The sequence below is a fragment of the Podarcis erhardii genome (assembly GCF_964252035.2).
Source record: "Podarcis erhardii genome assembly, chromosome: 9".
Classification (NCBI taxonomy): domain Eukaryota; kingdom Metazoa; phylum Chordata; class Lepidosauria; order Squamata; family Lacertidae; genus Podarcis; species Podarcis erhardii.
The window spans coordinates 51,402,172-51,428,237 of NC_138512.1; the positions used below are offsets into that span (position 1 = coordinate 51,402,172).

At 37.6% G+C, this 26,066-nt stretch overlaps 1 protein-coding gene across 11 annotated transcripts in view; it reads right to left on the reverse strand.

Annotated features, from left to right (window-relative positions):
• Window positions 1-26,066, reverse strand: part of BLTP1 (bridge-like lipid transfer protein family member 1) — a 104,942-nt gene that overhangs the window by 64,636 nt on the left and 14,240 nt on the right. For all 11 annotated transcript variants that reach the window (XM_081876530.1, XM_081876528.1, XM_081876527.1 and 8 more), the window contains exons 6-26: window positions 25,283-25,469; window positions 24,182-24,263; window positions 23,323-23,516; window positions 21,309-21,388; window positions 20,677-20,827; window positions 18,750-18,906; window positions 18,099-18,177; window positions 17,289-17,380; window positions 16,253-16,370; window positions 14,667-14,822; window positions 12,187-12,284; window positions 11,114-11,292; window positions 10,860-10,966; window positions 9,123-9,328; window positions 8,382-8,609; window positions 6,887-7,024; window positions 5,897-6,073; window positions 2,473-2,601; window positions 1,793-1,912; window positions 1,277-1,557; window positions 323-573 (exon numbers count right to left, since the gene is read on the reverse strand). In XM_081876530.1, the coding sequence (XP_081732656.1) occupies window positions 323-573; window positions 1,277-1,557; window positions 1,793-1,912; window positions 2,473-2,601; window positions 5,897-6,073; window positions 6,887-7,024; window positions 8,382-8,609; window positions 9,123-9,328; window positions 10,860-10,966; window positions 11,114-11,292; window positions 12,187-12,284; window positions 14,667-14,822; window positions 16,253-16,370; window positions 17,289-17,380; window positions 18,099-18,177; window positions 18,750-18,906; window positions 20,677-20,827; window positions 21,309-21,388; window positions 23,323-23,516; window positions 24,182-24,263; window positions 25,283-25,469 (3,210 nt within the window). The remainder of the gene's footprint in view (window positions 1-322; window positions 574-1,276; window positions 1,558-1,792; window positions 1,913-2,472; window positions 2,602-5,896; window positions 6,074-6,886; window positions 7,025-8,381; window positions 8,610-9,122; window positions 9,329-10,859; window positions 10,967-11,113; window positions 11,293-12,186; window positions 12,285-14,666; window positions 14,823-16,252; window positions 16,371-17,288; window positions 17,381-18,098; window positions 18,178-18,749; window positions 18,907-20,676; window positions 20,828-21,308; window positions 21,389-23,322; window positions 23,517-24,181; window positions 24,264-25,282; window positions 25,470-26,066) is intronic.

Genomic DNA, 26,066 nt, shown 5'->3' on the forward strand with positions numbered 1-26,066 from the left:
TAACAAGCTATCCATGAATCAACCCAGTTACCAATCTGGAATATCTTTTTACAGTACAACATATTATCCATCTCCAATATTATAAACTAGGCATACCAATTGAATTATGTATGTAGCAATAATCATAACAACAACAGTATTTCAGTGACAGCTCTTTATGTCACTTTCCCCTAAATAATGGCTATTTTATTTATGCCACTAGCTAGCTAGTGTTAAATGGGAAATTATTTACTATGATGTTAAATAATATCCAAAATATATTAATATTATGTCAAATATATGCATTTGTACACACACACACACACACACACACACTAATTACCATCCATAATTTTGGGAAGCTCTTTGGTAATAATCCATTCTCCAGGCTGTAGCAAAGATTGTCCATAAAACATATCTGATTCGGCACTTGTACTTGAAAAAGCAGAGCTACTTGATGGTGTCAGCTCTTCAAGCTTGAAGAAGTCTAATCCTGAAACTGTGCCACCGAAAAACCTACAACCTCCAAGACAGCCACACTTGTTCTTACTTCTCTTATTCTTTGTATTATCATCTGGCCATAAAAACCATAACCTACAAAAGAAAAGGTAACATTTTAAAAAGAGGCATATTTTAATTCAATGGAATAATCTCATTCCAAGTATTACTAGCCCCCAAACTTCCACAGAAATTGAGGCTAATTATTTTACCCATTTAGCCAAACAAGCAAATTAATCTGCACAGATTAAGAAGGCTGGGTTGGATGTTTTTTAGAAGCAGGCAGGTGCTTAAGGAAGCCAACTGTCACTAAAAATAACGGGAGCGTGCCTCTAAAGAAGCGGTTCTCAACCTGTGGGTCCCCATATGTTGTTGGACTACAACTCCCATCATCCCTGAGCTCTGGCCTTGCTAGCTAAGGGTGATGGGAGTTGTAGTCCAACAACATCTGAGGACCCACAGGTTGAGAACTGCTGCTCTAAAGACTTAGGCTATGGCATGGGGGTTGCAGCATAAAATTAAACTAACCCCACTCCCCAAAAATCCTTGTCACTAACTCTCATGGTTTAGTATATCAACTCCTAAACATGGAACCCATTAAATCACAATGGCAAAATTCTGCCTTAGTATATTTATTCTAGTTATTAGCAAAGTACTTATTAAGATTCATTCATGCAAGGTCCTAAATATAAGCATTTCACTTGTGCATCATTCAATAGCCCATTAAGCATGACCACATTTTCACTTTTAGACCCATATGACTACTTAAAGACATTTTTTCACCTGTAGCTTCTCTTACCTCTTAGTTCTGTTATCATGAGTTTCCAAAAAATGTCTCTGTGCTTCATGCTTAGAATGGTGATCTGCTGCTAAAGCAATATCAGCAGTGATAAGGCCCAAATTGACTGACCCTGCTTCTAGCCAATATGCTCTCCGCAGCACTGCAGGCTGAAGGCCAACTCGGCAACTGTTCACTTGCTCAATGTATTGTCGTAGCTGGACGTCTTGAATGGCAGCACTTACACCTTCACCAACAGACTGATTGTGGAGGTTACAATTGGCAAGGCGTACAGCACCCATCTAAAAGTTAAATAGAGAAAAAATATCAGTGGGTAGCAGTAAAAAGCCTGCCTCTCCCCCTACCCATGATAAATGAAATTTGGATGGCATTACCCATGTCCCTCCCTCCTCAAGCACCTCCTTCCCAAGCACATGATGTAATAACAACAGCTTATTCTTTTAAAGAAAAGTGTAAAATAATGTTTAAGAATTACTACAGAAATGAAGGGTCATGAGATACGAAAAGAACACCTACCTTTATATTAGTGGCACAACCATGTTCTACAATGTATATATCTGCCCCATCTACTGCAAGTCGTGTCATAGTGTACTTTAATGCATCTGATGTTGGACAAGGGCCTGAAATGCAACTTATCTAAAGAAAATTTGGAACAGAAAACACAATCATGCAAAAAAAAGAAAAGAAAAAAAGAAAAGAAAAAAAAGAAAAGGACATAATTACATATTCTCCTTGGTATAATTTAAAAGGCATGAGAACAGTGATTATTCTTCTGCAAACTGTGGAACATGCGAAGAGGATTTCCACCTTCTAAACAGTAAAATTGGTGTCCTGGGGAGGGGATGTCTTACTTTTCTGCATAATATCTTAACTTTTTAAGAAATCCCTCTCTTCCATATTGCCATTTTGAATGCTGCAACTGCATTTCTGTTTTCCACAAAAAGCGGAGGCATGGATTTAAAGAATCTATTTATTTCAGAAGCTTGCATCAATCTAGTTTATGAATTCCAATGTGTGCAAAGTATTTCACCCATTTCATGAGCAAGTGGCAGCAATGGTTGTGGGGGAGGGGCTTCGCCGCAACTACTAATAAAGCTGGAAGGGCATTAACCTCCAAATGTTCACCTATTTCTTACATGACCAATTTATCTTACCAAACTATAGCTAGAAAATATCAGATCATAGCTAGGCTTTACCTTAGCTTCACAGAAGCGGCGATCAATTCCATGCTGACATATGATTACAGATTTTGGCCTTTCCAGTTCAAACTCACGGCACGCCACATGAAACACAAATGTCTGTCCCCATTCGAGCAGGCATGCAAGCTGCAAAGAGGTAAGAACACATTGACTACAGTGAAACAGTCATTAAAATTGAAGGTTTTCACAACTATTTGAAAAATGGCCCAAGACACTGAACTTTCATAAAGACTTATTAGAAAATAAGACCCCAAGGTGGTTATCACCTATGGAAGCTAAAGCTGTGAAAAGACCCAATATGGAGGTCAAATGGCCGAAATACTGGGAAATATTAGAAAGAGATGGAGACAATTGGAGATTGCAGAGTTTGGAGAAACTAAAAGACAAAGTGCGAGATTGGTTACATTATGCTCAGATTAAAGAGGCTTTTAAATTGGATAAAAAATTAGGATTCCAGGTGGAAAAATCGAAACTGGAAACAGAACTGTTAGAACCTAAGACTAAGGTACTTTCAAGAATGTATAACTTGTTGCTGAGGTGGAATACACAGGATGAAACGGTTAAATCAGCTATGATAAAGTGGGCACAGGACATTGGGTATAATATCATGTTTGCTGACTGGGAAAAGTTATGGACCACCGGTACGAAGTTTACGGCATGTAATGCCTTGAAAGAAAACATTATGAAAATGATATATAGGTGGTACATGACCCCAGTCAAGCTAGCAAAAATATATCACCTCTCAGACAATAAGTGTTGGAAATGTAAGGAAACTGAAGGAATGTTCTTTCACCTCTGGTGGACTTGCCCCAGGGTTAAGGCCTTCTGGGAAATGATATATAATGAGCTGAAAAAGGTATTTAAGTATACCTTCCCTAAGAAACCAGAGGCCTTCCTTTTGGGCATTGTTGGCCAGAGGGTGTTAAAGAATGATCGAACATTTTTTATGTATGCGACAACAGCAGCAAGGATACTTGTCGCTAAATATTGGAAAACTCAAGATTTGCCCACGCTGGAAGAATGGCAGATGCAACTGATGGACTACATGGAGCTAGCAGAAATGACTGGCAGAATCCGAGACCTGGGAGAGGAAGCAGTGGAAGAGGACTGGAAGAAATTCAAGGACTACCTACAAAAACACTGTAAATTATATGAGTGCTAAGAAGGATGAGGGATTTGAAAATAACAGGGCACCATAAAATTTGGTGAAAAGATTATGAGAATGAGTGAATTTTATGAGAAAAATAAATTTTGAATAAATATTATGGTAAGATTAGATATTTAAGACCTAGATAAAAATATTCAAAGTTAGGGACAAAATATTGGAAAAGTGTACAATGAGAATGGAAATAAGGTGATAAGTTGCTGGTTAAAGTGTTATAAATTTGGAAAGTAGGAGCGAGAGACGTGAGGAAGTCCAAAAATGAAGAAAAGTTGGTTATTATATGATGCTAAATTTTATGTTTGTTTTTCTTTTTTGTTTGTTTTTTGCTACGTTGTTTTCTTTTTCTCTATTGTAACAAAAAATTCTTAATAATTTTTTTTTTTTTTTTTAAAGACACTGAACTTTCATGGCTTCCGATCCTTGCAACTGATTCTACAAAATGAGCTCAAAATCTTGCCCTTATAATTATCGTTATAATGACATACTTCCTAGGTCTGCAAAAAGGCAAAGGGCAACATGAAAGGTAGCGTTTGAATGCAAGCTGCCAGGTGTAGTCAACATTTATTACCAACTATTTGCTATAGAGTTTTAACTCACTTGTACAACAGACTTGTGCTTGTGTAAAGGTGGCTTCACCTACCGCTCCCCCCCTCTATAACCCCCCTGCATTCCCCAAATATCTGATCCAGAGATTTTGGGGACTATCCACAACAGGTAGGGTAGGGATCGGGGCTGCAGCAAGGAGGAGGAGGAGGAGGTATGAAAGTCCCATTGCACCCTCTTTTTATAAATAGCATTTGTTTGACTCCAGGTTTGTTTCTTTGTTTAAATCCTTCAACCAATAACTTCCACTTTTCATATTCACACTAAAGCAGCACACAGGAAAAACTGGAAAGGATCAACAAATGGAACATTAACATTGAAAAACACGCTGCTTGTTCAAAGCTGCTTAAGTTGCATGACAACCAACGTATTGATTCACATGTTAGTCCAAGTATTTGCCAAAATACACATACAAAATAACTGGACTTTTAATTTTAAAAAAGTAATTTCAGCTGGAAAAGAGGCCTATGGACTTTCCATTCTAATTCTATATACATAATATATTCACTTATAACAAGATTCTTACCCCTAGAGAGTATGAAGCAGCACTTTGTTGAGAAATCTTTTTAGCAAGCGTATGATTGTGAACAATTGTGCTGTTCTCACTGAAAATATATTCCACAGAAACTGAAGTGCTAAACATAATGGTTTCTTGTGCAACATTTAACTACTTCATAAAAAGGGGGGGGGTGATAACAGTCATGTAGAAAAAGTAAGAATGTATTCAACATGCAAGTTCTCCACAAGCCTCTTTCTTCAATCTTTTTACAAGGTGTTTTCTCCTATGCAATCAGAACCTAAACTGCCATGAACAAATGAGAACCTCAATGTTATCTACAGTAGTTTCCTGACAAAAGGAACACAAAAGCTGATAGTGCTTTATCCACCTTCATTAAGTTTTACTAATGCAGTCAGATTTAAAGAGATTTGCTTAAAAAAAAATATTGTGTGGATCCAAGCCAAGTAAATCAAAGCAAACCAAACAAAGGTGCATGTGGAAGTTATTTGAAATTCCTGGTGCTTATCTTCTTAAATTGTGGATAAACAAAGAGTGAAGTCTAACATTTTGAGGTTTAAAAATCTGGACCAACACTTATAGTCCATTTACTTCTATTTCTTTCTTTTCCTTCTTTCTCTCTATCTAAAATTCCTCCCTTGATTATCATTTTGGAATTTCAATTCATTTTAGATAGAAACAATCATGTGAATATTCCCTTCAATATCTGGTGTTTCAGAAAAACAGCAAGGAAGCCTAAAATTAGCGACCTAACTTGTAGAATCATAACCTAGTTTAATAAAGCCAGGATATACAAAAGTTTCAGGGACTCACATGCCACCCTTTCATGAGAGAAGGAAAACAAGCCAAAAAGTTTCCCATTACATGCAAACCATGAGTTTTGATGGTTTCCAAGCAAGCCAGGATTCATAAGCCAACTTTAAAGAATGGCTTCATAGTCTGGCTTGTTTAACCAGAGTTTCCCAGATTGCATGGAGTGGGAAGTTATGATTAACTGAGACTTCCTGACTTGCGTCTCTGCCCATGTGAAGAAAGGAGGTATAAGGGCTGCATATGGCTTAGTGTGTTTGGATCAGGTGCTTGGTTCATGCCAAGAAAACAGTGCACACATTCAAATCCAATGCTAAGTGGCATACCTGCGGAACTGTAACTTTGGATGTCAGGCTCCCAGCTTGCACATCAATCAACCATGCATATTCTAAAGAGTCAGCTCCCAGGGGCAAACCTTCTGCTGAAAACATAGCATGGGCCCTTAGCTGCAGACCTGAAAGGCTCATATGACCCTCACGAAGAACTTCATCCACACTGGGCCTCTGTGAAGAATAAAAGACTGGTCAGGTGGGGGAGAAAGCCCACTAAAATAAGCCTGCATTACCTGGCTATGGATTAATATTTTGCAACTATGCAATAGTGTTGCTCTTTTTTGGAAATAGAAAAGCAAATGTTTATATGTTCATCAGATGCATGTAAGCTATAATTTTGTCAAAATGCACAAATTAGATCAAGATGCTTATGACTCTTACTTATTTTGTTTATCTATGGTGAACGAAATAAACAGTTTAAAATAATTAATATGAGTTAAGGTTGCTGAAGCAACACATCTTTATGGGGGGGGGGGGACATGGTTGTAATGAGCGACATCCAATAGTGTCATCTCTCATGCACAATGGACTTCCATTTGCAGAACTGGACTTCCTTTTTTTTCCACCTTCCTACAGCACCACAGAAGGTGAAGAACTGGCCAGATAGACGGGGAACAGAGGTAGTTAGCTGAAAAGAGAAGGAGGAAAAGGGGAAGTTCCATCTCATCTGCTGCCGCAATGTTGATTATCACAGAATACTTGTAAGTTCAGTGCCACCACTAATGTATCTTAAGGCATAAAATGTAAACACAGTGGCAAGAGCAGGCAGTGCTACATCACATTTAAGAAAGGATAGCAGAACTGACTGACCCTTAGGAAAAAATGCTTAGAGGTTTTATTTACAGTTAAGCAGTATATAAATTTTGTTGAATAAATTGTCAAATTAACAAATAGTTGTTCAAGCAGCTTTGAAAGTATGTAGTCATAGAGAACCTAATATGAAGGCTTGAACTAACTAACAAGAAAATGATTCACCCATGTTACCTGATAGTTGTCATTCAAGAATAAATTCAATGGTGATAACACAAGCTGTAACATAGTTTCCTTGTATCCTTTTTTCATCTCAAAGCACAACCTTTCCAAGAAAGCTGTGGGACATTCAGGGCCCTCACTGTTGCAGTGCTGCAGTACAAAGCACCAAAAATGCCATCAAATGTTGTTCAATGGAATATAAGAGCTGTTCAAATAGTCAGATTATAAAAAGGACTCACAACACTCTTCAAATGGAGCAGGCCACATAGGGAAGTAATTCAATTTCATAAATCAGCATCATATCTTAACTATTTGTACAGATCCTTGAATGCTGTATGTTAGAAAGTTTGTGCCCTCCCCTTTCCCAATACAGTGGTGCCCCGCAAGACGAATGCCTCGCAAGACGAAAAACTCGCTAGACGAAAGAGTTTTCCGTTTTTTGAGGTGCTTCGCAAGACGAATTTCCCTATGGGCTTGCTTCGCAAGACGAAACGTCTTGCGAGTTCTTGCGAATTTGTTTCCTTTTTCTTAAAGCCGCTAAGCCGTTAATAGCCGCTAAGCCGCTAATAGCCGCTAATAGCCGTGCTTCAGAAGACGAAAAAAACGCAAGACGAAGAGACTCGTGGAATGGATTAATTTCGTCTTGCGAGGCACCACTGTACAAGCAGCAATGTTCCTATGATGGCCCATCTCTCTAGGGCCAAGATCTGAAAGAGTGGGCTTCTGGTTGTGACACATGCCTACATCTATGTATGGGCGCACATGAGACAGGGATGTCACTTTAACACTGTCTACTGGGTCTTGAAAGGCAATTCAGAGACTAAACTGACACTGAGTGCTCCCAAGGAAAATAAAGTTCATGTAACTCTTAATAGCTAGCTTCTTGCCAACATTCAGCTGGTCACCTATTAGAGAAGTCTTTCCCAACAGATACAAGTTTCCTTGTAAGCCTGGAAGGAGAGCACATATTTTTTAAGTTTAAGGCTTAGTAAAATACTCCACAAGCAGCTGCCTGAAAGAAAGAGATCATGTGGGATATTTTATAGAAAGTTGGAACCGAACTCTTGAAAATGAACTAATTAATAAATGTGATTATTGGCACAATACAGAAAACTGCTGTGTGGCATCCTATGGAGAGGGAAGAAGCATCAACAGTGTCTGTGAGAGACTCACTACTAAAATGGCTGCAGCTATTTGCAGCTTCTCCATAACCTTGTGGCTGCAGCAACATCATTACCAAAGAAAGGAGGGAGGGGGTGAGGCAAAGGTAAAAACTGCCCTACCTCAATAAGATATCCTTGTCCAAGGAACTATACATTGTTTTGTCATGTGCCTTTACAATATTTTCTATTGCTGCGTGTGTACTACTTAAGGGGACACACCCAAGTCAAACATGACCAATACCCCAAAGTCAGGAATTCTCTTTTTCTATGTGCGTACTTATTTTTTTAAACAACTGGGTGCACATCTGATGCTTGGGGGTAAACAAAGCACCCAAAGCACTTACCACTGGCAGTCGCCCATGCACTTTGTACACATTAACAAGCACGGTAATATCCCAAGGTCGCAAAGTGAGGGGGTGAGCATGTCTGGCTGATGTGTCGCTCTCCTTTTTGTCAGCATCAACTCCTACTGCAGTCCACCCAGAGCTTGAAGAAGTTGACATGGACAGTACGGGGCTTGAAATCACTTCCTCAAAATCAGTGTACATGTCATCTTCACCGAAATAATTTTCCTGGCAGGACCAATTAGCAAAACACATCATAAAAGAGCATAACGTAAACCTTTGACACCACAATAAAGCTCCTTTCCCACAATCCATTTAAACTAATCAACAAGCTTTCGTTTTTAAACTATATATGAATAGTTAGTATGATCGGGGTTAAGTATCTTATCACATGCTTCAGAGATGAAAAGCTTCCAATTACCAAGCTTTTTAAGCAACGAGGAAGGCTGATTTGACAATAACAAAAATATATTCATTATTTATAAAGCACCCAATACTAGAACAAAACAAAACAAACTGCAAACACTTAAAACTTGGTGGTAGACTGCTCTGCTCACATTTCTGCTATCGCCCACATGAAATGGCAGCACACGCTGACCCATATCTACACAGAAACATCACACTCAGTTCCCCAAGCCAGAACCATCTAGACTTTCCTTCACACGGTAAAATGACTCATAGATCAAAACATTGCTTGTTCCATGTGCTTTAATAAAGGTAAGACCAGCGAGTCCATCATACCTTTATAGAAAGGAAGGCTTTCAAAAGAGGCCCATATAAAGTTATATGGGAGTCTGGAGAGAGTTCCAGTTCTACACGGAGTCTGTCCGGTGGAAGCTCTGAGGGGTCAACAGGGAGACGGGAAGAACCGGAAGGGGATATACCCCTGTCTGTCATTTTCTGTGATGGTCTCGATGCAGATAAGATTGATTCTTCCATTTCTGACACTTGGGAGTAAATGAAAATAATTTTGCACAACAAGCTAAAACATTTATGGATTTATAGTTATAAAAACTCAAGGAAGCTTTAACGTTTGGTATCAGGTAGGCAACTTCATTGTATTCCTTACAGCACCTGCTGAAGACATTCTTATTTAGACAAGTCTACCCAGATGTTTAGAAAGTCAGCAGGAGTTTTAATTTGTTTTAGTCTGTTTTATTGCATTTTTTTACCTGTGTGTTTTAAATTACAGCTGTAATTTTTTTTAGTGATAATTTTAACGTTTTACCTTTTGGGATAAACAAAGCAGTTGAGTTTGAGTTTTTTCCTACAATAATCAAGTGGTATGTAAATTGTATTTTTAAAAAAATTAACACATAATGTTTTATGCTTTTAGACCCTATATATTCACTGAACAAAGTATGGGTTGTTGCTGTAATTACTGCTATGCAGAGTAAGCCCCATGAAATTAATGGTCATGACTAATTGGCATCTATTAATTTCAGTGGGTTTACTCATAGGTAACATAGGTTAGGAAACCATGGCAGGAAAAAGGAGCCAAGAAAACTTAGAACTGTTATTAAGCATGTATACTATGTACTTCTGAACAAAAAGTTTCTGCACTTTCTTTTTACTATGAGCAAAAAAATGAGTAACAAAGTGTACTTTTTGTCCTTCAGTCAACCACTGTCCAAGTAAGCAGAAAAAAAAAAAATATGTAAGCCACAAAAGTCATTAAAATAAAATACAGGGCTCATGTTGCTCTATCAGTGACTTCTAGATGATCAGCTCACTCCCTATCATATTAAGAACAATTAATATCGGACTAAGACCATCAGAGGAACAACGAATAGCATTCACCAGTATAAAAGAAAGATGCCTCGGTCGTGCACTGAAAATTATTTATGGTCCAACATGTTTCAAGTTTTCTAGACCGTACAGAAACCCTTCAAGTTACCTTTTGAAAGTTTTAAACTTGTTGCCCCTGAAGAAGCACAAGATGCAAATAATTTGGTATACGGCTTTAGTCAGAGACTAAAGTGACATAAAAAAACCTGATAAATTCATTAATATATGGTATCGCTTTATTCAATACTTAAGTAATCAGGACCATCCAAGGTCTCAACCAGCCACACAAGGACAGTTATGGATTGACCTTCTGAGATTACTTGTGAAATGGAAAAAGAAATACAATGCAACATAGAAAATGTAAAAACAAATACAAACAAGTAAACTAGTTAACTTTGGTTACCTGACACTTTTTAGGGGTAATGGGTTCTTGTTACTGCTCTTTTTGTAAAAAAAATGTAACGTATGAATACTTTGAAATCCAGGGCATGTAGCATATGTTTGTATAGTGGAAAATCATAAATTAAAGTTTTTCAATGCATCTTTGAGGTCACCTTCCTTCTACTTTTGATACGAACTCTACTGCTTGCATCCAAAGTATCCTGATTAAGTTCTATTTTCTCTTTCAAAATGATAACAGCTGCCATTTTCAACAGTTTGAAACATAATAGGGACAAAGTTGGCACTTACATGACTGCTTTAACTGTTCATCAGCCTTCTGGGGATAAATTGGATGCCACACATAGTCAATTGTGAGCATAATGCTTGGTACAGTCCAGCATTCAACCCAGCCAGCCCTTAAAATAAAATAAAAGATTTTTGTAATAGCTGACTGCTTTATTAACCATTTTATAACACTGAGAGAAAACACAGGAACCTAGACGAATAGTAACACATTAGCTCCTGGTTACATTTTTGTATTTAGTAAGAGAAACAGAACTCACTCTTCTTGAGTCAAGTTCCTCCACTTTTGTTTGCTTGGTTTTTGACCACTTTGACTATCAGCCGAAACGCAAGACTCAGGATTTGCTTTGTTAGGGTGACAATCTTTCACCAGCATAAAAAGAGAATATTTACTGGGGTGGCAGTCAGGTAGAAGTAAGTGAAGATCAAGACCTTCTCCCTGAAAATATAACATGAATATAAGACTTACACAATATCCATACAACAGCTGCAAACCTTTATGGAAAATATTTTTGGCCTGAGGACTGGTATTTGCCCTATACCATTTTTGTACATTACTTTTTTGAACACATGTGCAACAAAATCATTACTTTCATGCGCAATTCATATCTACTGTTCTCACCAATCTAAGCTGAGTGTAGAGAATAACAATTTCAAGGAATGTAATGGGGAATTTACTATTTTGTTCATAGTAAATAACATAACTTACACTTTTAAATAACATTTTATAGAAGGAATAATACATCATAACATTTTTACAAAGAGTTTACTGTTTTGCACAATTACATAACGTATGATAAAATCAGTTACATTAAAGAAAATGCATATCACTGAAACAATCTCAATAAATTCACCGCAAAGCAAATAACTACACTTTCCTACTACTGTTAGTAAACTCATATATTCAAAGCTATACAAAAGGCACTGTGCTTATCGTTCCAAATTGTTAATCTTCGTATTTCTATTATTATTTAACTGCAAGACTACAATTGCCACTGTATGCATGCCTTTAGAATGAAGATTAAAATGCCTAGCCAAAGATATGCATGTTATGAAGAGTTATTCTCCAAGTAGAAATACAGTTATTTAAGGTTTTGGCCTTCAATTACTAATGCAGTTACTTAGCATTAGTCACACCAGCACTGCCACAGTCTTTTGAGATAACCGAGTAAAAGATAAAAAGCATTTGGAATATGCACTAAAGAATGAAAAATAAGGTTTTTTTTAGAACAGTTGTGATGAATTATGTCTCCTCTTCTTTAAAGCTCAGGGTTTCTTTGCAAAGAACGAGGAAGCATATGGAATTTATTGTTTTAATAGTAAAGCCACTTACCCTTAAAGAGAACCTAGTGCTGCATGTGCTTGGAACAAAGTCAGTAAAAGGCAAGGAGAAAACTATGTTTAATGTTTCCCCACAGGCTGCAACATAAACTGCAAGAAAATAAAACGGGGGGGGGGGGGATCAAATATTAATTATTTGTTAAAATTCTCTTAACAAAGACCACACTAGTGCTTCAGCAGATATATGAGAGGACAAAGAGCTTTTCATCATTCCTCTTCCTAAACTAATTACACACATGTATCACTCAGCTACAGAAGGTTAACAGAACAAGAAGAAAAACTGAAAGAATTTAATTCAATATATATCATTTATATGGATAATGAAAGAGCCTTTTCCATTTTTACTCAGATTCAAAAGAAAGCTTATTCAAGCAGCCACTAGATGCAACCACATTTTTCTCCTTACTGCAATACCAAGCACATTGATGGAGAGTGGCCCAGGAGGCACTCAAAGTCTTTTGCCCAGAGCTTCATCTCTCCTGTTCCAGCCCTTCCATTCCTTCTAACTTATTCTTTTTTAAAAAACTTTACTTACAGAGTGACTTTTCCCGCTGGCCTAAATTTGCATCTATATGCATAAATAAGCATATGCAAATTGCAAGCAATTTGTGTCTTTTAAACACCCAGCAACACATCTGTGTGGATCATTAAGAGAACAATGTGTCATCTGCATATTTCTGATCCACACATGGCACAGCCATGCAGCTGTAACCAAAAAGCAGGACTGTATCAAATGCAAAAGGGGACTAGACACCTGCAAGAGGAGGAAAAGGAAGGTCTGGTAACATCAATCCAGGTGGCACCAAAGAGCAATGGAGGCAAAACCTCCATTGTTTTAAATATGTTTTAAATATATGAGTGTTCCCACTCTTTATTTACCAAATTTTTCGCCCCATAGGACGCACCGGCCCATAGGACACACCAATTTTTTTGGGGGGGGGGAAATAAAGGGGAAAAAAATCCCCCCCGGCGCTTGTGGGGCCGGCAGCGGGGAGAAGCGCTCTTCTCCCCACCGCCAGCCTTCAGACCAGGTCCGGGGACAGCGGGAAGACACGTTGCACCTCCCCACTGTCCCCCAAGCTTGCGGGGCTGGTGGCGGGGAGAAGCACACGTCTCCCCGCCGTCAGCCTCCAAAACCACATTGGGAGACAGCGGGATGGCAGCGTTCCGCCTCCCCGCTGTCCCCCGATCTTGTGGGGCTGGCGCTGGGGCTCTCCTGAAGCCTGGAGAGCAAGAGGGGTCGGTGCGCACCGACCCCTCTCGCTCTCCAGGCTTCAGCGAAAGCCTGCATTCGCCCCATAGGACGCACACACATTTCCCCTTCATTTTTGGAGGGGAAAAAGTGCGTCCCATAGGGTGAAAAATACGGTATTTAACATATGATAGCATTCATCCAGAAAATAATTTTTAAAATTCACAACCAGCAAGGGGGGGGGGGCAGGGAGCAGAGGAGAGTCACACATCATCATTCATAATGAAGACCAATATGCTAAGACTATAAATGACTGGATAGAGGATGATGAGGTGTGACCTTTTCCCAATAACAACAGTATGAGTAGTACAACTACTGGAAAAGGACAGTTTCTCAGCATGAGAAAGTATCCAGGAAGCCCAAGATGCTCCCACAAATGACTGAGTCATGTACAGTCGTGCTGTATCTTGTAATTGATAGATTCAGGACATTTGGGCAGGCTATAACCTGAACCGTCCCTATGATGGTCACTGCCCTTGATGCAAAGTCATCTGGCATCGAAAACAGTGTGCTCACTACAAGCACAGCCCTGAAAATGGCAACACAGGCCAAATATATCATCAGGCCACACTGGTGCCCAGAATCCTCTGCATGGACATGGGTTGGGCCCATCATCCCTTCTTGCATTCCTGACTTTGGTTTTTGTCAAAACAGGTGGATTTCCATCTGCTTATTCAGACGGCACATAAGCCACTCTTGTCACCTCTGTGTTTTGGAATACTCCTACTTGGAACAAGAGAACAGGCATCTTAGAATTTTGTTTGTACCTGCTTCCATTCCCCTTTTGATGAGTAAATACCTCTTCAATATCAATTGCTTTCTAAATGACAATAAAGGACAAGTGATACCCTCAGTGTTAAGGAAAGCCTGAAAAAGGACGCCCAATGAACGTATGAGAAACAGCTACCCTAACATGCAGGCAAATCCATACTTCCTGGTTAATCGCTACTGATTTATTTCCCCTTTCTGTGTAGCACTCTTTAAAATATACAATTAGCTACACTGAAAAACAGTGGAAATTTAGTGATTGTAGGAATTGGACTCTATAAGTAGAACTAGCAAATGGCGCTGCTACATCAGGGATTTAAAGGCTTTTCATAATTAAAGGGGGAAAGGAGCTGAATATTATCTTCAGATAAGAAGGAATTTGTTTTGGTTAAGCATGTATTACTGCTGCATATGGAAAGGCATGTAGCATGCCTGCTTTAAAATATTCTCACCATTTTCCTGTTGTTTTGTGGAACAATCAATCCAGTTGTGCTGATTTGCTGCCCAAATCATTTCAAACTGATGAAACATGATTTTAAAATTCCATGAATAGGGAACAAATGAGAAGATATCAGGAGCACTGTCACTAGACCAGTCCTGAATCAAATCTAAAAATAAAGGAGACATGTTACTGCAAGTCACTAGTGTGAAAAGACAATTGTAAAACTGATTATATTTTGTTGCATTAAAAAGTCAGTTTCTTTACCTTTTCTGTTGCATAATGCACTAAAAAAAAAACCCTGCCCTGTTGCAGCTTTAATCTATGCATTTTTCCAATCACAAATAAATCCCAATTTGTTCAATGGGACGTCCTGTCAGTTAAGTATGCAAAGGACCACACTGCAAAAAATTAAGCATCTATGCCTACAATAAGAGCAACAGTGATATCCAGCAGTGGCCAGCTAAAACAATGGGACTTGCCCATCCTTTCCTCCCTCCCTGCAGCACTGCCTCCCTGCCCTCCCATTCATCTTTAAGATCTGCCCTTTGGATCAGATTTGGACAGAGAATGATGTCCTGTTGTGCAAACAAAACTCCATCTCTACTACTTTAAATATGCAGTTAAAGGCATTTGTGGGAAAGAGAAATACTCATTTGCCTCATTCCCAGTACTGTAATCCAAATGGTCATTTTCAAAAATCTTAACTTTTGTAGTAGTCTCATAGACTGCAAAAGTCAGTTTTAGTGTTGTGTTTCCATTTTAGAATTTTGACTTCAGTTTTAAATAAGTATATTTCGGAAGACAAGAAATAATACACTTGAATGAGCTATCAAAATTTAAAATATTACAAGTGCTGAATGTTATGCAATCAAAGTAGTCCAGCATTCTTTCCCTTTTTTGCAAAAAGAAGCAAAAATGACTTTGGAAATCACCTCTGCTTCTCGTTTATTTCATTTTAACTTCATGTTTGGCTTAGGGTGTTTATGAAATGAGCTGCATTCATAGAAACCTTTAATTATAAAAAGAATTAAATGTAATGTCTTATAATTTGAAAACACAGCTGTAATTTTACACAGCTCAACTTCTATGGAATATTGTGGGATTACAAAGTAACATAAAAGACAGCCACTTGAAAAGTAAACAGTCAGTTACTATTACAAATTTTGTTTTGCCCTTGTTTGTTTAGAGCTTTTGAATAGTGCTTGCTTATTAGAAAGCAAAACAATAGGCTTGTATGGCCCAGGATGATGGGGGGCAAGGGTGGGGTTGAAGGGATGAGAGATTTGTTAATATTTCGAATTTAACACAAACATATGCATCACGACAGTATAATTTCTGTGAAACATGAATCATTTAGATGGCCAGTGCACCAAAACCTCCTTACTGAAATTGCTGTGCAGGCATGTATTTTCATGCTCTTGTGATATAAAAAAAAGTTCCACAGATGGGTTTGATGTCTAAAGCAATAGGGAGTGAACAAGAAAATAGTATATATTTGTAACAATTCTGAATAAGCATACATCTATGCAAAAACACACCCCATATCAACGTTGATACCATTTGAAAAAGCAAAGTACACAAAAACAGAACAGTTACCTGAAAAGAAACTTTTCTGAGCAAATATAAAGTGGTAGGTTGCTTTGTAAACTTCAACTTCACACTGCCATGACTGTGGCATGTTCCATATCCGGGGGTAGCAGGCATTAATATGAAACTAAACAAAATAAACAAGCAGCAGGATTCATTCTTAATATGGTGATTAACAGCCAAAATTAAATGACAACCGTGTAATCAATGCGTAATTTAAAAATTATTTCTTCCTAAGATGAGCAGAGAGTTAACCCAGTTTACTAATGTTTAAGTCTGTCAAGTTAAAAGGTCAATTCCCACATGATTTATCTAAAAACATCTATAATAAATGAACTCAAACTATGTAATTTTGCCATCTGCTTTCACTGTAAAAATATCAAGTGGCTTTCAACCTAAAGTTTTTTGTATTAAAAAAGGACACACCCCTGTACAAGAAGCCTGCTAAATCTGGAAGACCAGATTCTGAAACAGCAGCAATGAAGTATTTAGCAGAACTGGTGTGGTATCTTGAAATGTGCAGCAAGTTCCAGAGACTGAAATTGGCAAGATGGGATGTTCACAAAGACAGTCTGTGACAAATCCTCACACTGGCTGAAGGATCAGAAGAGGCTTTGTGGGCAAGGCAGACTGAATGAAAAGTTCCAGAAGGCAGGATTAAGCTAAGCCTGATACAGAAGCTCCACAATCAGAATCTCTGTGCTGTTTGGTTTGGTTTGCTACTTTGCAGTCCAATGCAGGTGCTCTGAAGACCAGGAAGGGTAATAATGAAGGCAAAGAATCCTTAACATACACCCAGGCTAGACCTAGCCAGCGTAGTCTCTGGGGGGCTGCTCTCAAAAACTGAAATCTGCAGCTGATGCAGAATGTAGCAGCCTAGAACCTACATACCAAAGAAGTGAACATCTGGAATCACTGGTTCCAGTTTAATTTATTTTAAATCCCTTAACTCCCTGTTTTTTTCCAATAATTCCTTACATTCAGGTAAGTTTCAAAGCAAATTACAGTAGAAATCACTCCGATGCTTATGCAAAAGAATACTTACTGCCAACATTTCTGCTTCTAAGAGAGTCCGGAACTGCATACTGCTGGTGGCATCTATATGCAAAAGCTGCCCTTTAATAGTAGGAGAATAACCTAGTAAACAGAACCAAAAAATTCAAGAACTGCTGCTATGTCTTTCTTCATTTTTTTAAAAAATGTAGTGGTCCCCCCAGTCTATCAGTGCTAACCACATAGCATGGACTGATAGAATTAAAAATTAAGATTTTTTAGATGAGTCTTCTACTCAGTTAAAAAAAAGAATCTGATGCTGCAAGGGAGCGGAGCATCTTATGAGTACACAGAACAATTTTCCTTATCTACAGTGTTTGGGGAAAAGAATCTATCATGTCCCTGCAATAGGAAAATTTGCAAAGAAGTATACAAAGAATACAACCAAAGGTGTCATATCTTGAGTTCATCGCTTATTAATTCAGAACGATCAGCATGATAGTTCTTTAATGTTCCACTCAGATCACTCATATACTTAAAAAGTAAAACTGTATCTCGCTCCCAAGTAGATAGCACTGGAACTAAAATTCACAAATCTTAAGAAAGTATAGAAGCCAACAACAGAAAAGTTTTAAACAATGAATGCAAGCTGTGGACAGACATAGATCCACAGACTGTAGATTCGAAAGGGACCATGAGGGTCATCTAGTCCAACCCCTTCCAATGCAGGAATTATTTTGAGAAAATTCTTTGGTATTACTGAAACTCAACCCTAACACATGTAATCTTATTAAACCAGGTTCTGCAAGTAACTGTTCTTCTGGAATTATTTCAACATAAAACACTTTCAGTCTCCACCTACCATCTTCTGCTACAGTCATGGGAATGTTAACCTCCAAATAAGAGCCTGCTCCAACGTTTACATGAACAGCATTAGTTTCCTGCCAATAAAAATTAGACATTATTTTGATTATTTGAACTCAGACTACATCACGACTCAAGTTATCATTTTAGAAACTTCCAGGATTTATGAAAGGGAACTAGTAGGCCACAGCTGATTAAAAGCTTGATATACATTTAAAAAGTAAAAGAAAAACTCAGTGAAGCTGAAGAAAAGCATATTCATCTGAGGCTATAAGAAGAGCAACAGATAACAGCTAGACAAATTAATATTTGCTCGTGAACAGCATACTATATTTAGTGGTTATGATTCAACAGTCCTCGCCAAGGTGAGCATTTCACTTCGTGAAATTTTATTCACAACCATACGGGTGGAAATATTGTTAGTAATTTAAGTAATATATTTTGGTAGGTTACGATTTATGTGATCAGCCAAAATATATTGGATATGAATATTTATATATATTCAAAAACAGAATGACAAACAAAGAAAATTCAATTTTATTTCAGAAGACATCTTTCAAAACTGAAATAATGATATTTGAAAGACTAATCTAAAAAATATACACGTATATTCCCAAATCTCACATGTAGATATGTCTTTCGTATTTACCCTATTTTTTGTGAAGAGCAGATCAATAGTGGCATCTGCAATGATATTCATACGGAGCTCAAAAGCAAGGATTTGTCTTGGCTTCCCAGGCTGTGGAATTTCTGAGACTTTCATGACTTGGTAATCTGGTGGGAAAAAGAATTTCCACAAACAGTCCCTACAAAATAACAGCAGAATATTAATTCAGTTATTCATCTAGAAATGAATATGAGCTATTTATATATTTTCTCTAAGACACTCTACACAGCACACAAGAAGCAAGAACATGAACTGGAGAGTGAAAAAATATGTGTTATGCTATATTTCTCAAAAGGCTTGATTAGTGAAGCTATATTCCAGATTTATCTTAAGGCACTATAAAATTCAATTACCCTAGAAACTGAAAATAGAAATAAGAAAACAAAAAGATTTACACAGCTGACCTTGTGAAGTTAACTAATGAGATTTTAAATAAATCAATGTTATTTGAAAGTTACAGTAAGCATCCAACAAATGCTAACGTCAAAATATAAGAACCTCCTATAGAAGATTCACTGCGTCCTCTCAACAATGCATATAAACTCATATAAAATGCACTTCTGCACAGAACCCGACCCTGCTCTCTAGAGCAGTAAAGGGTAGCAGGCTGTAGAAGTGAAGCATGCTACCTATCCCTGCCTTGTTCAGCACAACTTATTCGAGATGAAGTTGCTGAACTTCAACAAAATTGTCCAGAGAAGGGGTGGAAAGCTACAGACCTTGGCCTAGTTTTATTGCAGGGGGAGCCAGGATGGAGAGTGGGGGGGGGGGGAACAGAACGGGGGAAAGCCAAAATAGACGAAGCAATGGAAGGTGGAGAAAACTCTCTGGACAGAAGCAATATAGGCCTATGGCAAGTGGGGTTTAACTCTCCCCTGACAGCCCACTGCTTGGAGAGAAACAGAAAGAAAGTGGTGCATTTATTTTTGGCTTTATACCCTTCTAGCCCACTGTTGACTTTGGCCCTGCCCACCACTGCCAAAGGAATGCAGTAGAAAGAAAAGGTTATCCATTCCAGACCCTGAGATCATAATCTGAGGCCCTTATTCGTGTGCCCCCTCCACAAGAGGTTCAAAGGGTGGCAACACAATAACACCCCTTTTTTGCAATGTGGAATGCTCTCCCCAGAGAGGCTCACCTGACACCATCTTTATATAACTTCAGGTGCCAGGCAAAAACTTTCCTCTATAAGCAGGCCTTTGGCCTTCTATCTGTAGCCATTAAAAGTGGGATGGATGTTTTTCATGTATTTCTTTTTTCTCTTGGTTTAATGTATCTATGTGGGGTTTTTTATCTGGTTGGTTGAAAGTTGCTCTGGGCAAGATAAAGCAACTAACAAATTCAATAAGTAACAAAATAATAAGAATCGTTCTGAAACACCAATCTGCTTTTGAAAAGCCAAGTTGTGTTCCTCAAACAGGCAAACAACACAGTGGACCCAGTGGCAGCCTTACATAAAGTTATTCTTCAAGATTCAGGAGGGAAAATCCCTATGAACAGACAAAATGAGTTTCCAGGGAAGCACTACTGTTCATTCACTACTGAACACTTGATCAAAGTTGTCTTATAAAAGAGCTATATGAGACCTCTGTAGCCCAAAACATTTAGAAGACATCTGGCGCAGAGGCCTTCCTTTTAAAATTATCAAACTGGGATATGTCTAATCTCTGAACAAACAGCTAGACTCTAAACATGCAGGTACATGAACATGGGTGTGAACAATAGAGAAAGCAAAATTCACAACAGAGTATAATACAAGCAAGCATACATTTATTTTTTTAAAAGAACTGATGTCCTCAAATTCTAGGTACATGAAAGTAGCTAGGACAACTTTGCTGGAAAATCTGTTTTGATTATATTCTTCAATTTTAACAGTAGAGATAAAAACAAAATAATTAAACAACAGTACCTTTGCCTATCAGCCCATGGACCATAGTTGAAATCTGTTCCTTTGCCACAAACTATATCTAATCCCCAACAGGGCGGGAGGTCTTGCAATTTACTATCCTCATTACTTGTTTCTCCCTCATTAGTTTCCTCTGATTCTTCTGGTACAAGCCCTGTATTTTAGAAAACAGCAGAAGCATTTTAAATATAACAAATATTCAAGCAACATATCATCTGTAAACTACTACCAATTAACATAGAACCATTTACTTATTACTATGCAATTAATATATGGAGTGCTTTTTTTTCTAGAGAAAAGGGTACAGGAATGCTTCCCTGTCCCTCCTGCATGCGTGCCAGCCAAAGACACAGGTCTGCTCCGTGGATGGGCAGAGCTAATGCGCAGCAGGGAAGCTTTCCTGCCCATCAGTTCTGCAAGGTCCCTGCTGCTTGCATGAAAACTAGTTAAAACTAGTTAAAAGTAACTACCAGAGGCTAGAGGGGCTGGGATGCTTTGGGGTGACTTGAACACTCCCCCCTCCCCCATACTATTTTCCCAATCTAAAAATGCCTACTTAGCAGTTGTTTACTAAGCAACTATGAGAACTACGTGCCTGTAACGAATTTTAGCCTCTGAGCAGAAACTGAACTTACCTGGTTCATCCATATAATAGTAGATATCAACATCATTTGATTGCATCACAACAAAACCTTCACCCATTAATCTTGGTGGTCTGTTAAAGAAGAAAAGGGGGGGGGGATATAAACACTGTACACTCTAAGCTTGTGGTTTATCTGGGTGAGCTAACCAGGAGCCCAGGTTCAGATCCACATTGCACCAAACCGTGGCTCAACTCAATTCAGCAGCAAAACAACCAAGGAGGAGCAAAGTGGCTGTAATCTCTCCCAGAGCCCGCACACTTAGCATGATATGGTTTGGCTTAGTATGATATGCAAACCACAGAACAGAATTGTTACAGATTGTACTTTTTGATTTTATGGCCACTTGGTCCCATTTTACTCTTAGCAATAACACTTCATATATCTGATGTAGTAGTCCCCACTCAATAAGTTAAGTCTTTAAAAGACTAATTCCTCTGGTAGTTGCCAACTTTCCGTAGAAAGAAAACCTGTAACACTATTTTGAAAACACACCAGGCTAGTTTAAAACTCCAATTGCTATAATGAATTTATTAAGATATCCAGTTAGATCAAAATTGATATCTAAATCAAGATAATCCAATGTTAGTCAACCATAATGGCAAAACTCTTATGTTTTCACCTTCTACGCTGAAGACTTGATTTGCCTTTCTTTTGCTTTACCCTTGCTCTATATTCACTCTTTTAATTTGCTAATAGTTTTCCAGCTAAAATAGAATCTGAGCCCACAGGGAAAGACCATCTTCAGTAATTAGACCAATAGGTGTAACAAATCCATACAAAAAAGAGCAAAACAATGTTACCCTGAGAATGACATCCACATTTTATAACTATAAAGAAAGAAATCAGTTATTTTGTGACTTTCATATGAAATAATTTCCCCAAAATGTAATTACTTTAGCCAATTAATTGAGCCATGTATAGTAGCTTCACTTCTTGAACATGACCTTGCTAAAGCAATACTTGATAATTTCAGAATACACCTTCTCACTGTGCTTCCTCATATTACACTTAATTTGTAGTCAATAGAAAACCAGTGTTGCCTCACTTGGTCATTTGTTTTACTGCAAGTTTTAAACGATACAATTATTAATTTAGCTTGGCAATGTTGATTGCTTAGTATGTTTATACATGTTCACTTTCACAATGGTGGGTGACTGATGCAAATAAATTATCCATCAATTAATCTGTGGGATAGAAAGCCTAATTTTTATAAGATGTGCATGTAATAATATTAAAGTTTGCAACAGTTCACCATGACTTGGATCCAGACATACACTTTCATCTCATTGAAATCAATGGGCCAAGTTAGTCACCACTAACTTAAATACCATGGATTTCAGTGGGGCTAAAATGTGACTAACTTAGTATGGATTCAACCCTACTGATTTGTAATTTATTTAATCATTTTCAATTTTTTCAAAATATATTTCTTTTCAGTTTCTAACTGCTTGCAGTTACACTAGTTTTGAAGCGTTGAAACCTTAGAACTAAATGTTTAGCCTCATTTGAGCTTCAGAAAGAATAATACCTCTCATGATTATGACAAACACACATTGAGTCACTTAGAAGGTAACTTTATAGTTGTGTGGTGATTTTATCTTGTTATACAATATTCAGTGAAATGAGAAGCCGAGGTGAGGCTTCTATGTTGATCTTTACTAATACGTACGATACCAATTACTATACCAATTCCTTCTAAAATATCAAGTCAAAATTATCTTATATCAGCAACCAAGGATTAACATAACTAATTCTAATGTCATTTTAAAAATACAGTCAACAAAAACATGCTGGGGGTCCACAAGTTAACCACCCCTCACTAATGCTCCCCTTTAGTGTTGGGTGTTTATCCCCAATTAAAATTGTGCATTAATATTTGCAGGGTACTTGAAGATGCACAGTGGTCCTTTGTATGAAGAGTTTTGGACCCAATTTTATATACACTACATAGTACATTTTTCAAAATATTTTTCAAAATATTCCTACATAAACTGTAAACACTTACTCATCATTTTGAAGGCCAACGTATCTTGGACTCGGAACAAGCATAACCCTCACATTTTCCAGTTTTCCTTTCACAATGTGCATAAATTGATCAAGGTGACTTGAAGGTGGTTTTGTGGTATATGTTAAGAAAGCATCATCAAAGTTAATGCAGATGGTTTGAGGCTGATAATGATTCCCAAAGGCTAAACGACCCTTAAATGAGTAAGACAATTAAATGTTAGCTTTTAATTCATCGTCATAAAAGTCATCCTCAATTATTTCTTTATTATTGGTATTCTCTCCAGTTAGGACTATAATCAGCCCTGAGCAGCCCATTAGTGTTACAAACTTATAACCAGAATAATTGGGCTTTATTTCTTAATGAAAGGTTATTACACTTGAAAACAGCAAGGTTTTTGTACTGAAAACACAACATTTAGAACAAGAAGACTCAGGGAAACAACCAGCATGATTTTCAATCCAGGTCAATTCAATGAATGGCATTTACAATTTGCATATTTGTTTGAGAATAAAATACATCTCAGTTATGGGGCTGCCACTGCAAACAGGGCTATTCTCTTTGCAACATATTGATCCTAATTTCCACAAGGCAATCATAATTTCTCCAAGCCATCTAATAGCAATCCCTCACCAAACTCTTATAATGTCCTTCCAGAAACTATGGTATAAAAAAATCAATTTCTGAAAGACTTACTCAGAACCCTAAGGAAGTCACGTGACAAACTTCTTATGTTGTCTAATTATTTTTTTTATTATATAAAAGTAAAATATTATAAATTGCTACTAAAATAGGAGGTCTTCGAACTGCAGAGAAAAAAACCAGGTAATCTGTAAACACAACAGAATATTTCACTTACTGTGCTGACATTGACTTTGATCACAGGAATAAGAGATCTCCATGATGATGAAGGGTCTTGTGATTCACTTTTTACTTTAACACTGAGGATGGAAACATACTTAGATTTATATAATTAACACATTCAAAAAAATATTTCACTGATGCGCAAAACATACATGGAAGCCAGACAAAAAAAGAAATGGAATCAAATTCCTGATACTCTAAAGCATATTGAAACTGACTACAGAAAACACAAGAGTTTTACTAAGTACCTTAAAAAGCCAAGTGCACACAACATACCAACCTATCAACTTATTTATTTATTAATAATGGGGAGTCTCACAGCTTCACAAGATGTGATACAAGGAAGGGGTTTTTGCTGCTTCCATCTAGGCATTACACAGTAACATTTCCTTTCTCCAATTTTTACTTAAGCAAAAATGACTTTATAGCAGTCATCTATTGCACGAAAGTGACTGATTTGGGTAATTCTCTTGGGCCATTAAACCCCTGGATATGCTCTCTGCTGAAGTTAATTACAATTACTCTAAAGAGAAACACAAAACAGAACAGATGTAGGTAATTCCATTGACCTTTAAAAGTAACTGCAACTGCAATATGCAAGGCATTCTAAAATTCACTTTCTATTTAATGTCCCCATTTATTTACTTTTAAAACTGTTGTCATCCTACACCTTCCATACCAATAGGACCCTCAGGGCAGCTAGCAATTGATAATAACAATAAAAGCACAAACAATTTAAAACACAAAAAGCTAGCAAAACAATACTGACAAAAAAGTAGCAAAGACCTGAGACAAAGAACAACACAAAAAATTGAAACACAGTTGTTTAAACAAGAGTACCTTAATCTGATAACTTTCAGAGGGTTAGATTTTCCAATATCAAACTATCACCTAAAAGCCTGAAGAGTTTATGTGGCTGAGTGGCCTTAAAAAATACAGCAGTTTATGTTCAAACATACTCTTTAAGTAAGAAGAAGGTGCTACTTTATGGTCTTCAAGGAAGAGGCTAGTAAATCAACTGAACAAAAACGCAAAATGAAATAACTCAATCTGACACAACGTTCAAATAGATACTCAAGTGAATAAATAGCTGTACCTTTCCAGATTTGTGTGTGTTCGTTCTCTCCCATTTTCTCGTGCTTTCTCTTCCTCTTTCTTGGGAGGAATTATGGTTGGATCCAAACCAAATAATTCCTGAAGTTGCCCATAAAGGTCAGAACGATTATACACATGAAATTCAAAATCATTGACCATGATATACAATCTTGTTTCTGCCTTTGGGTCTGTAAAGTGCAACAAAACAGGGGGGCTTTTCATGAGACAGCCTCAGAAAACGAACATACTTGTTTTGTAAAAACTGTAAAAACACACACAAAAATATGTATACTAACAAATTTATAGACTAATGAAGTAACAGAGGTATACAAATGCCCAAAGCTTTAAAAGTGGACTTTTGGGAGAATTAGCCAGTATGAATGACTAGCAAACTGAAGTTGAGGCCTATAGATAACTACTCACCGTTTCACCTGTGGCTTCCCCCTATTACATCCTAGCACTGAAGTAAGGAAGAATTACATAGATTGTTTTAGGACTACATGGGCAGATAGGCTACTTTTAAAATAAATGGTTCAATTATATAAAAACCCACACTGTGACAGTGACTGGAAATCTCCTTAGCAATAGACAGAAAAAGCTGAAGCATATTACAAATAGGTAAGGAAGCAACGTAGAACCTGGTGAGATCTTAAAGATTTACTGCATAATAACTTTTTGTTCTCGTATCCTCATTCAGCCTGTTTCTACCGTGATGTTTACTCATTATATGTACAGTGGTGCCCCGCAAGACAAATGCCTTGCAAGACGGAAAACCCGCTAGACGA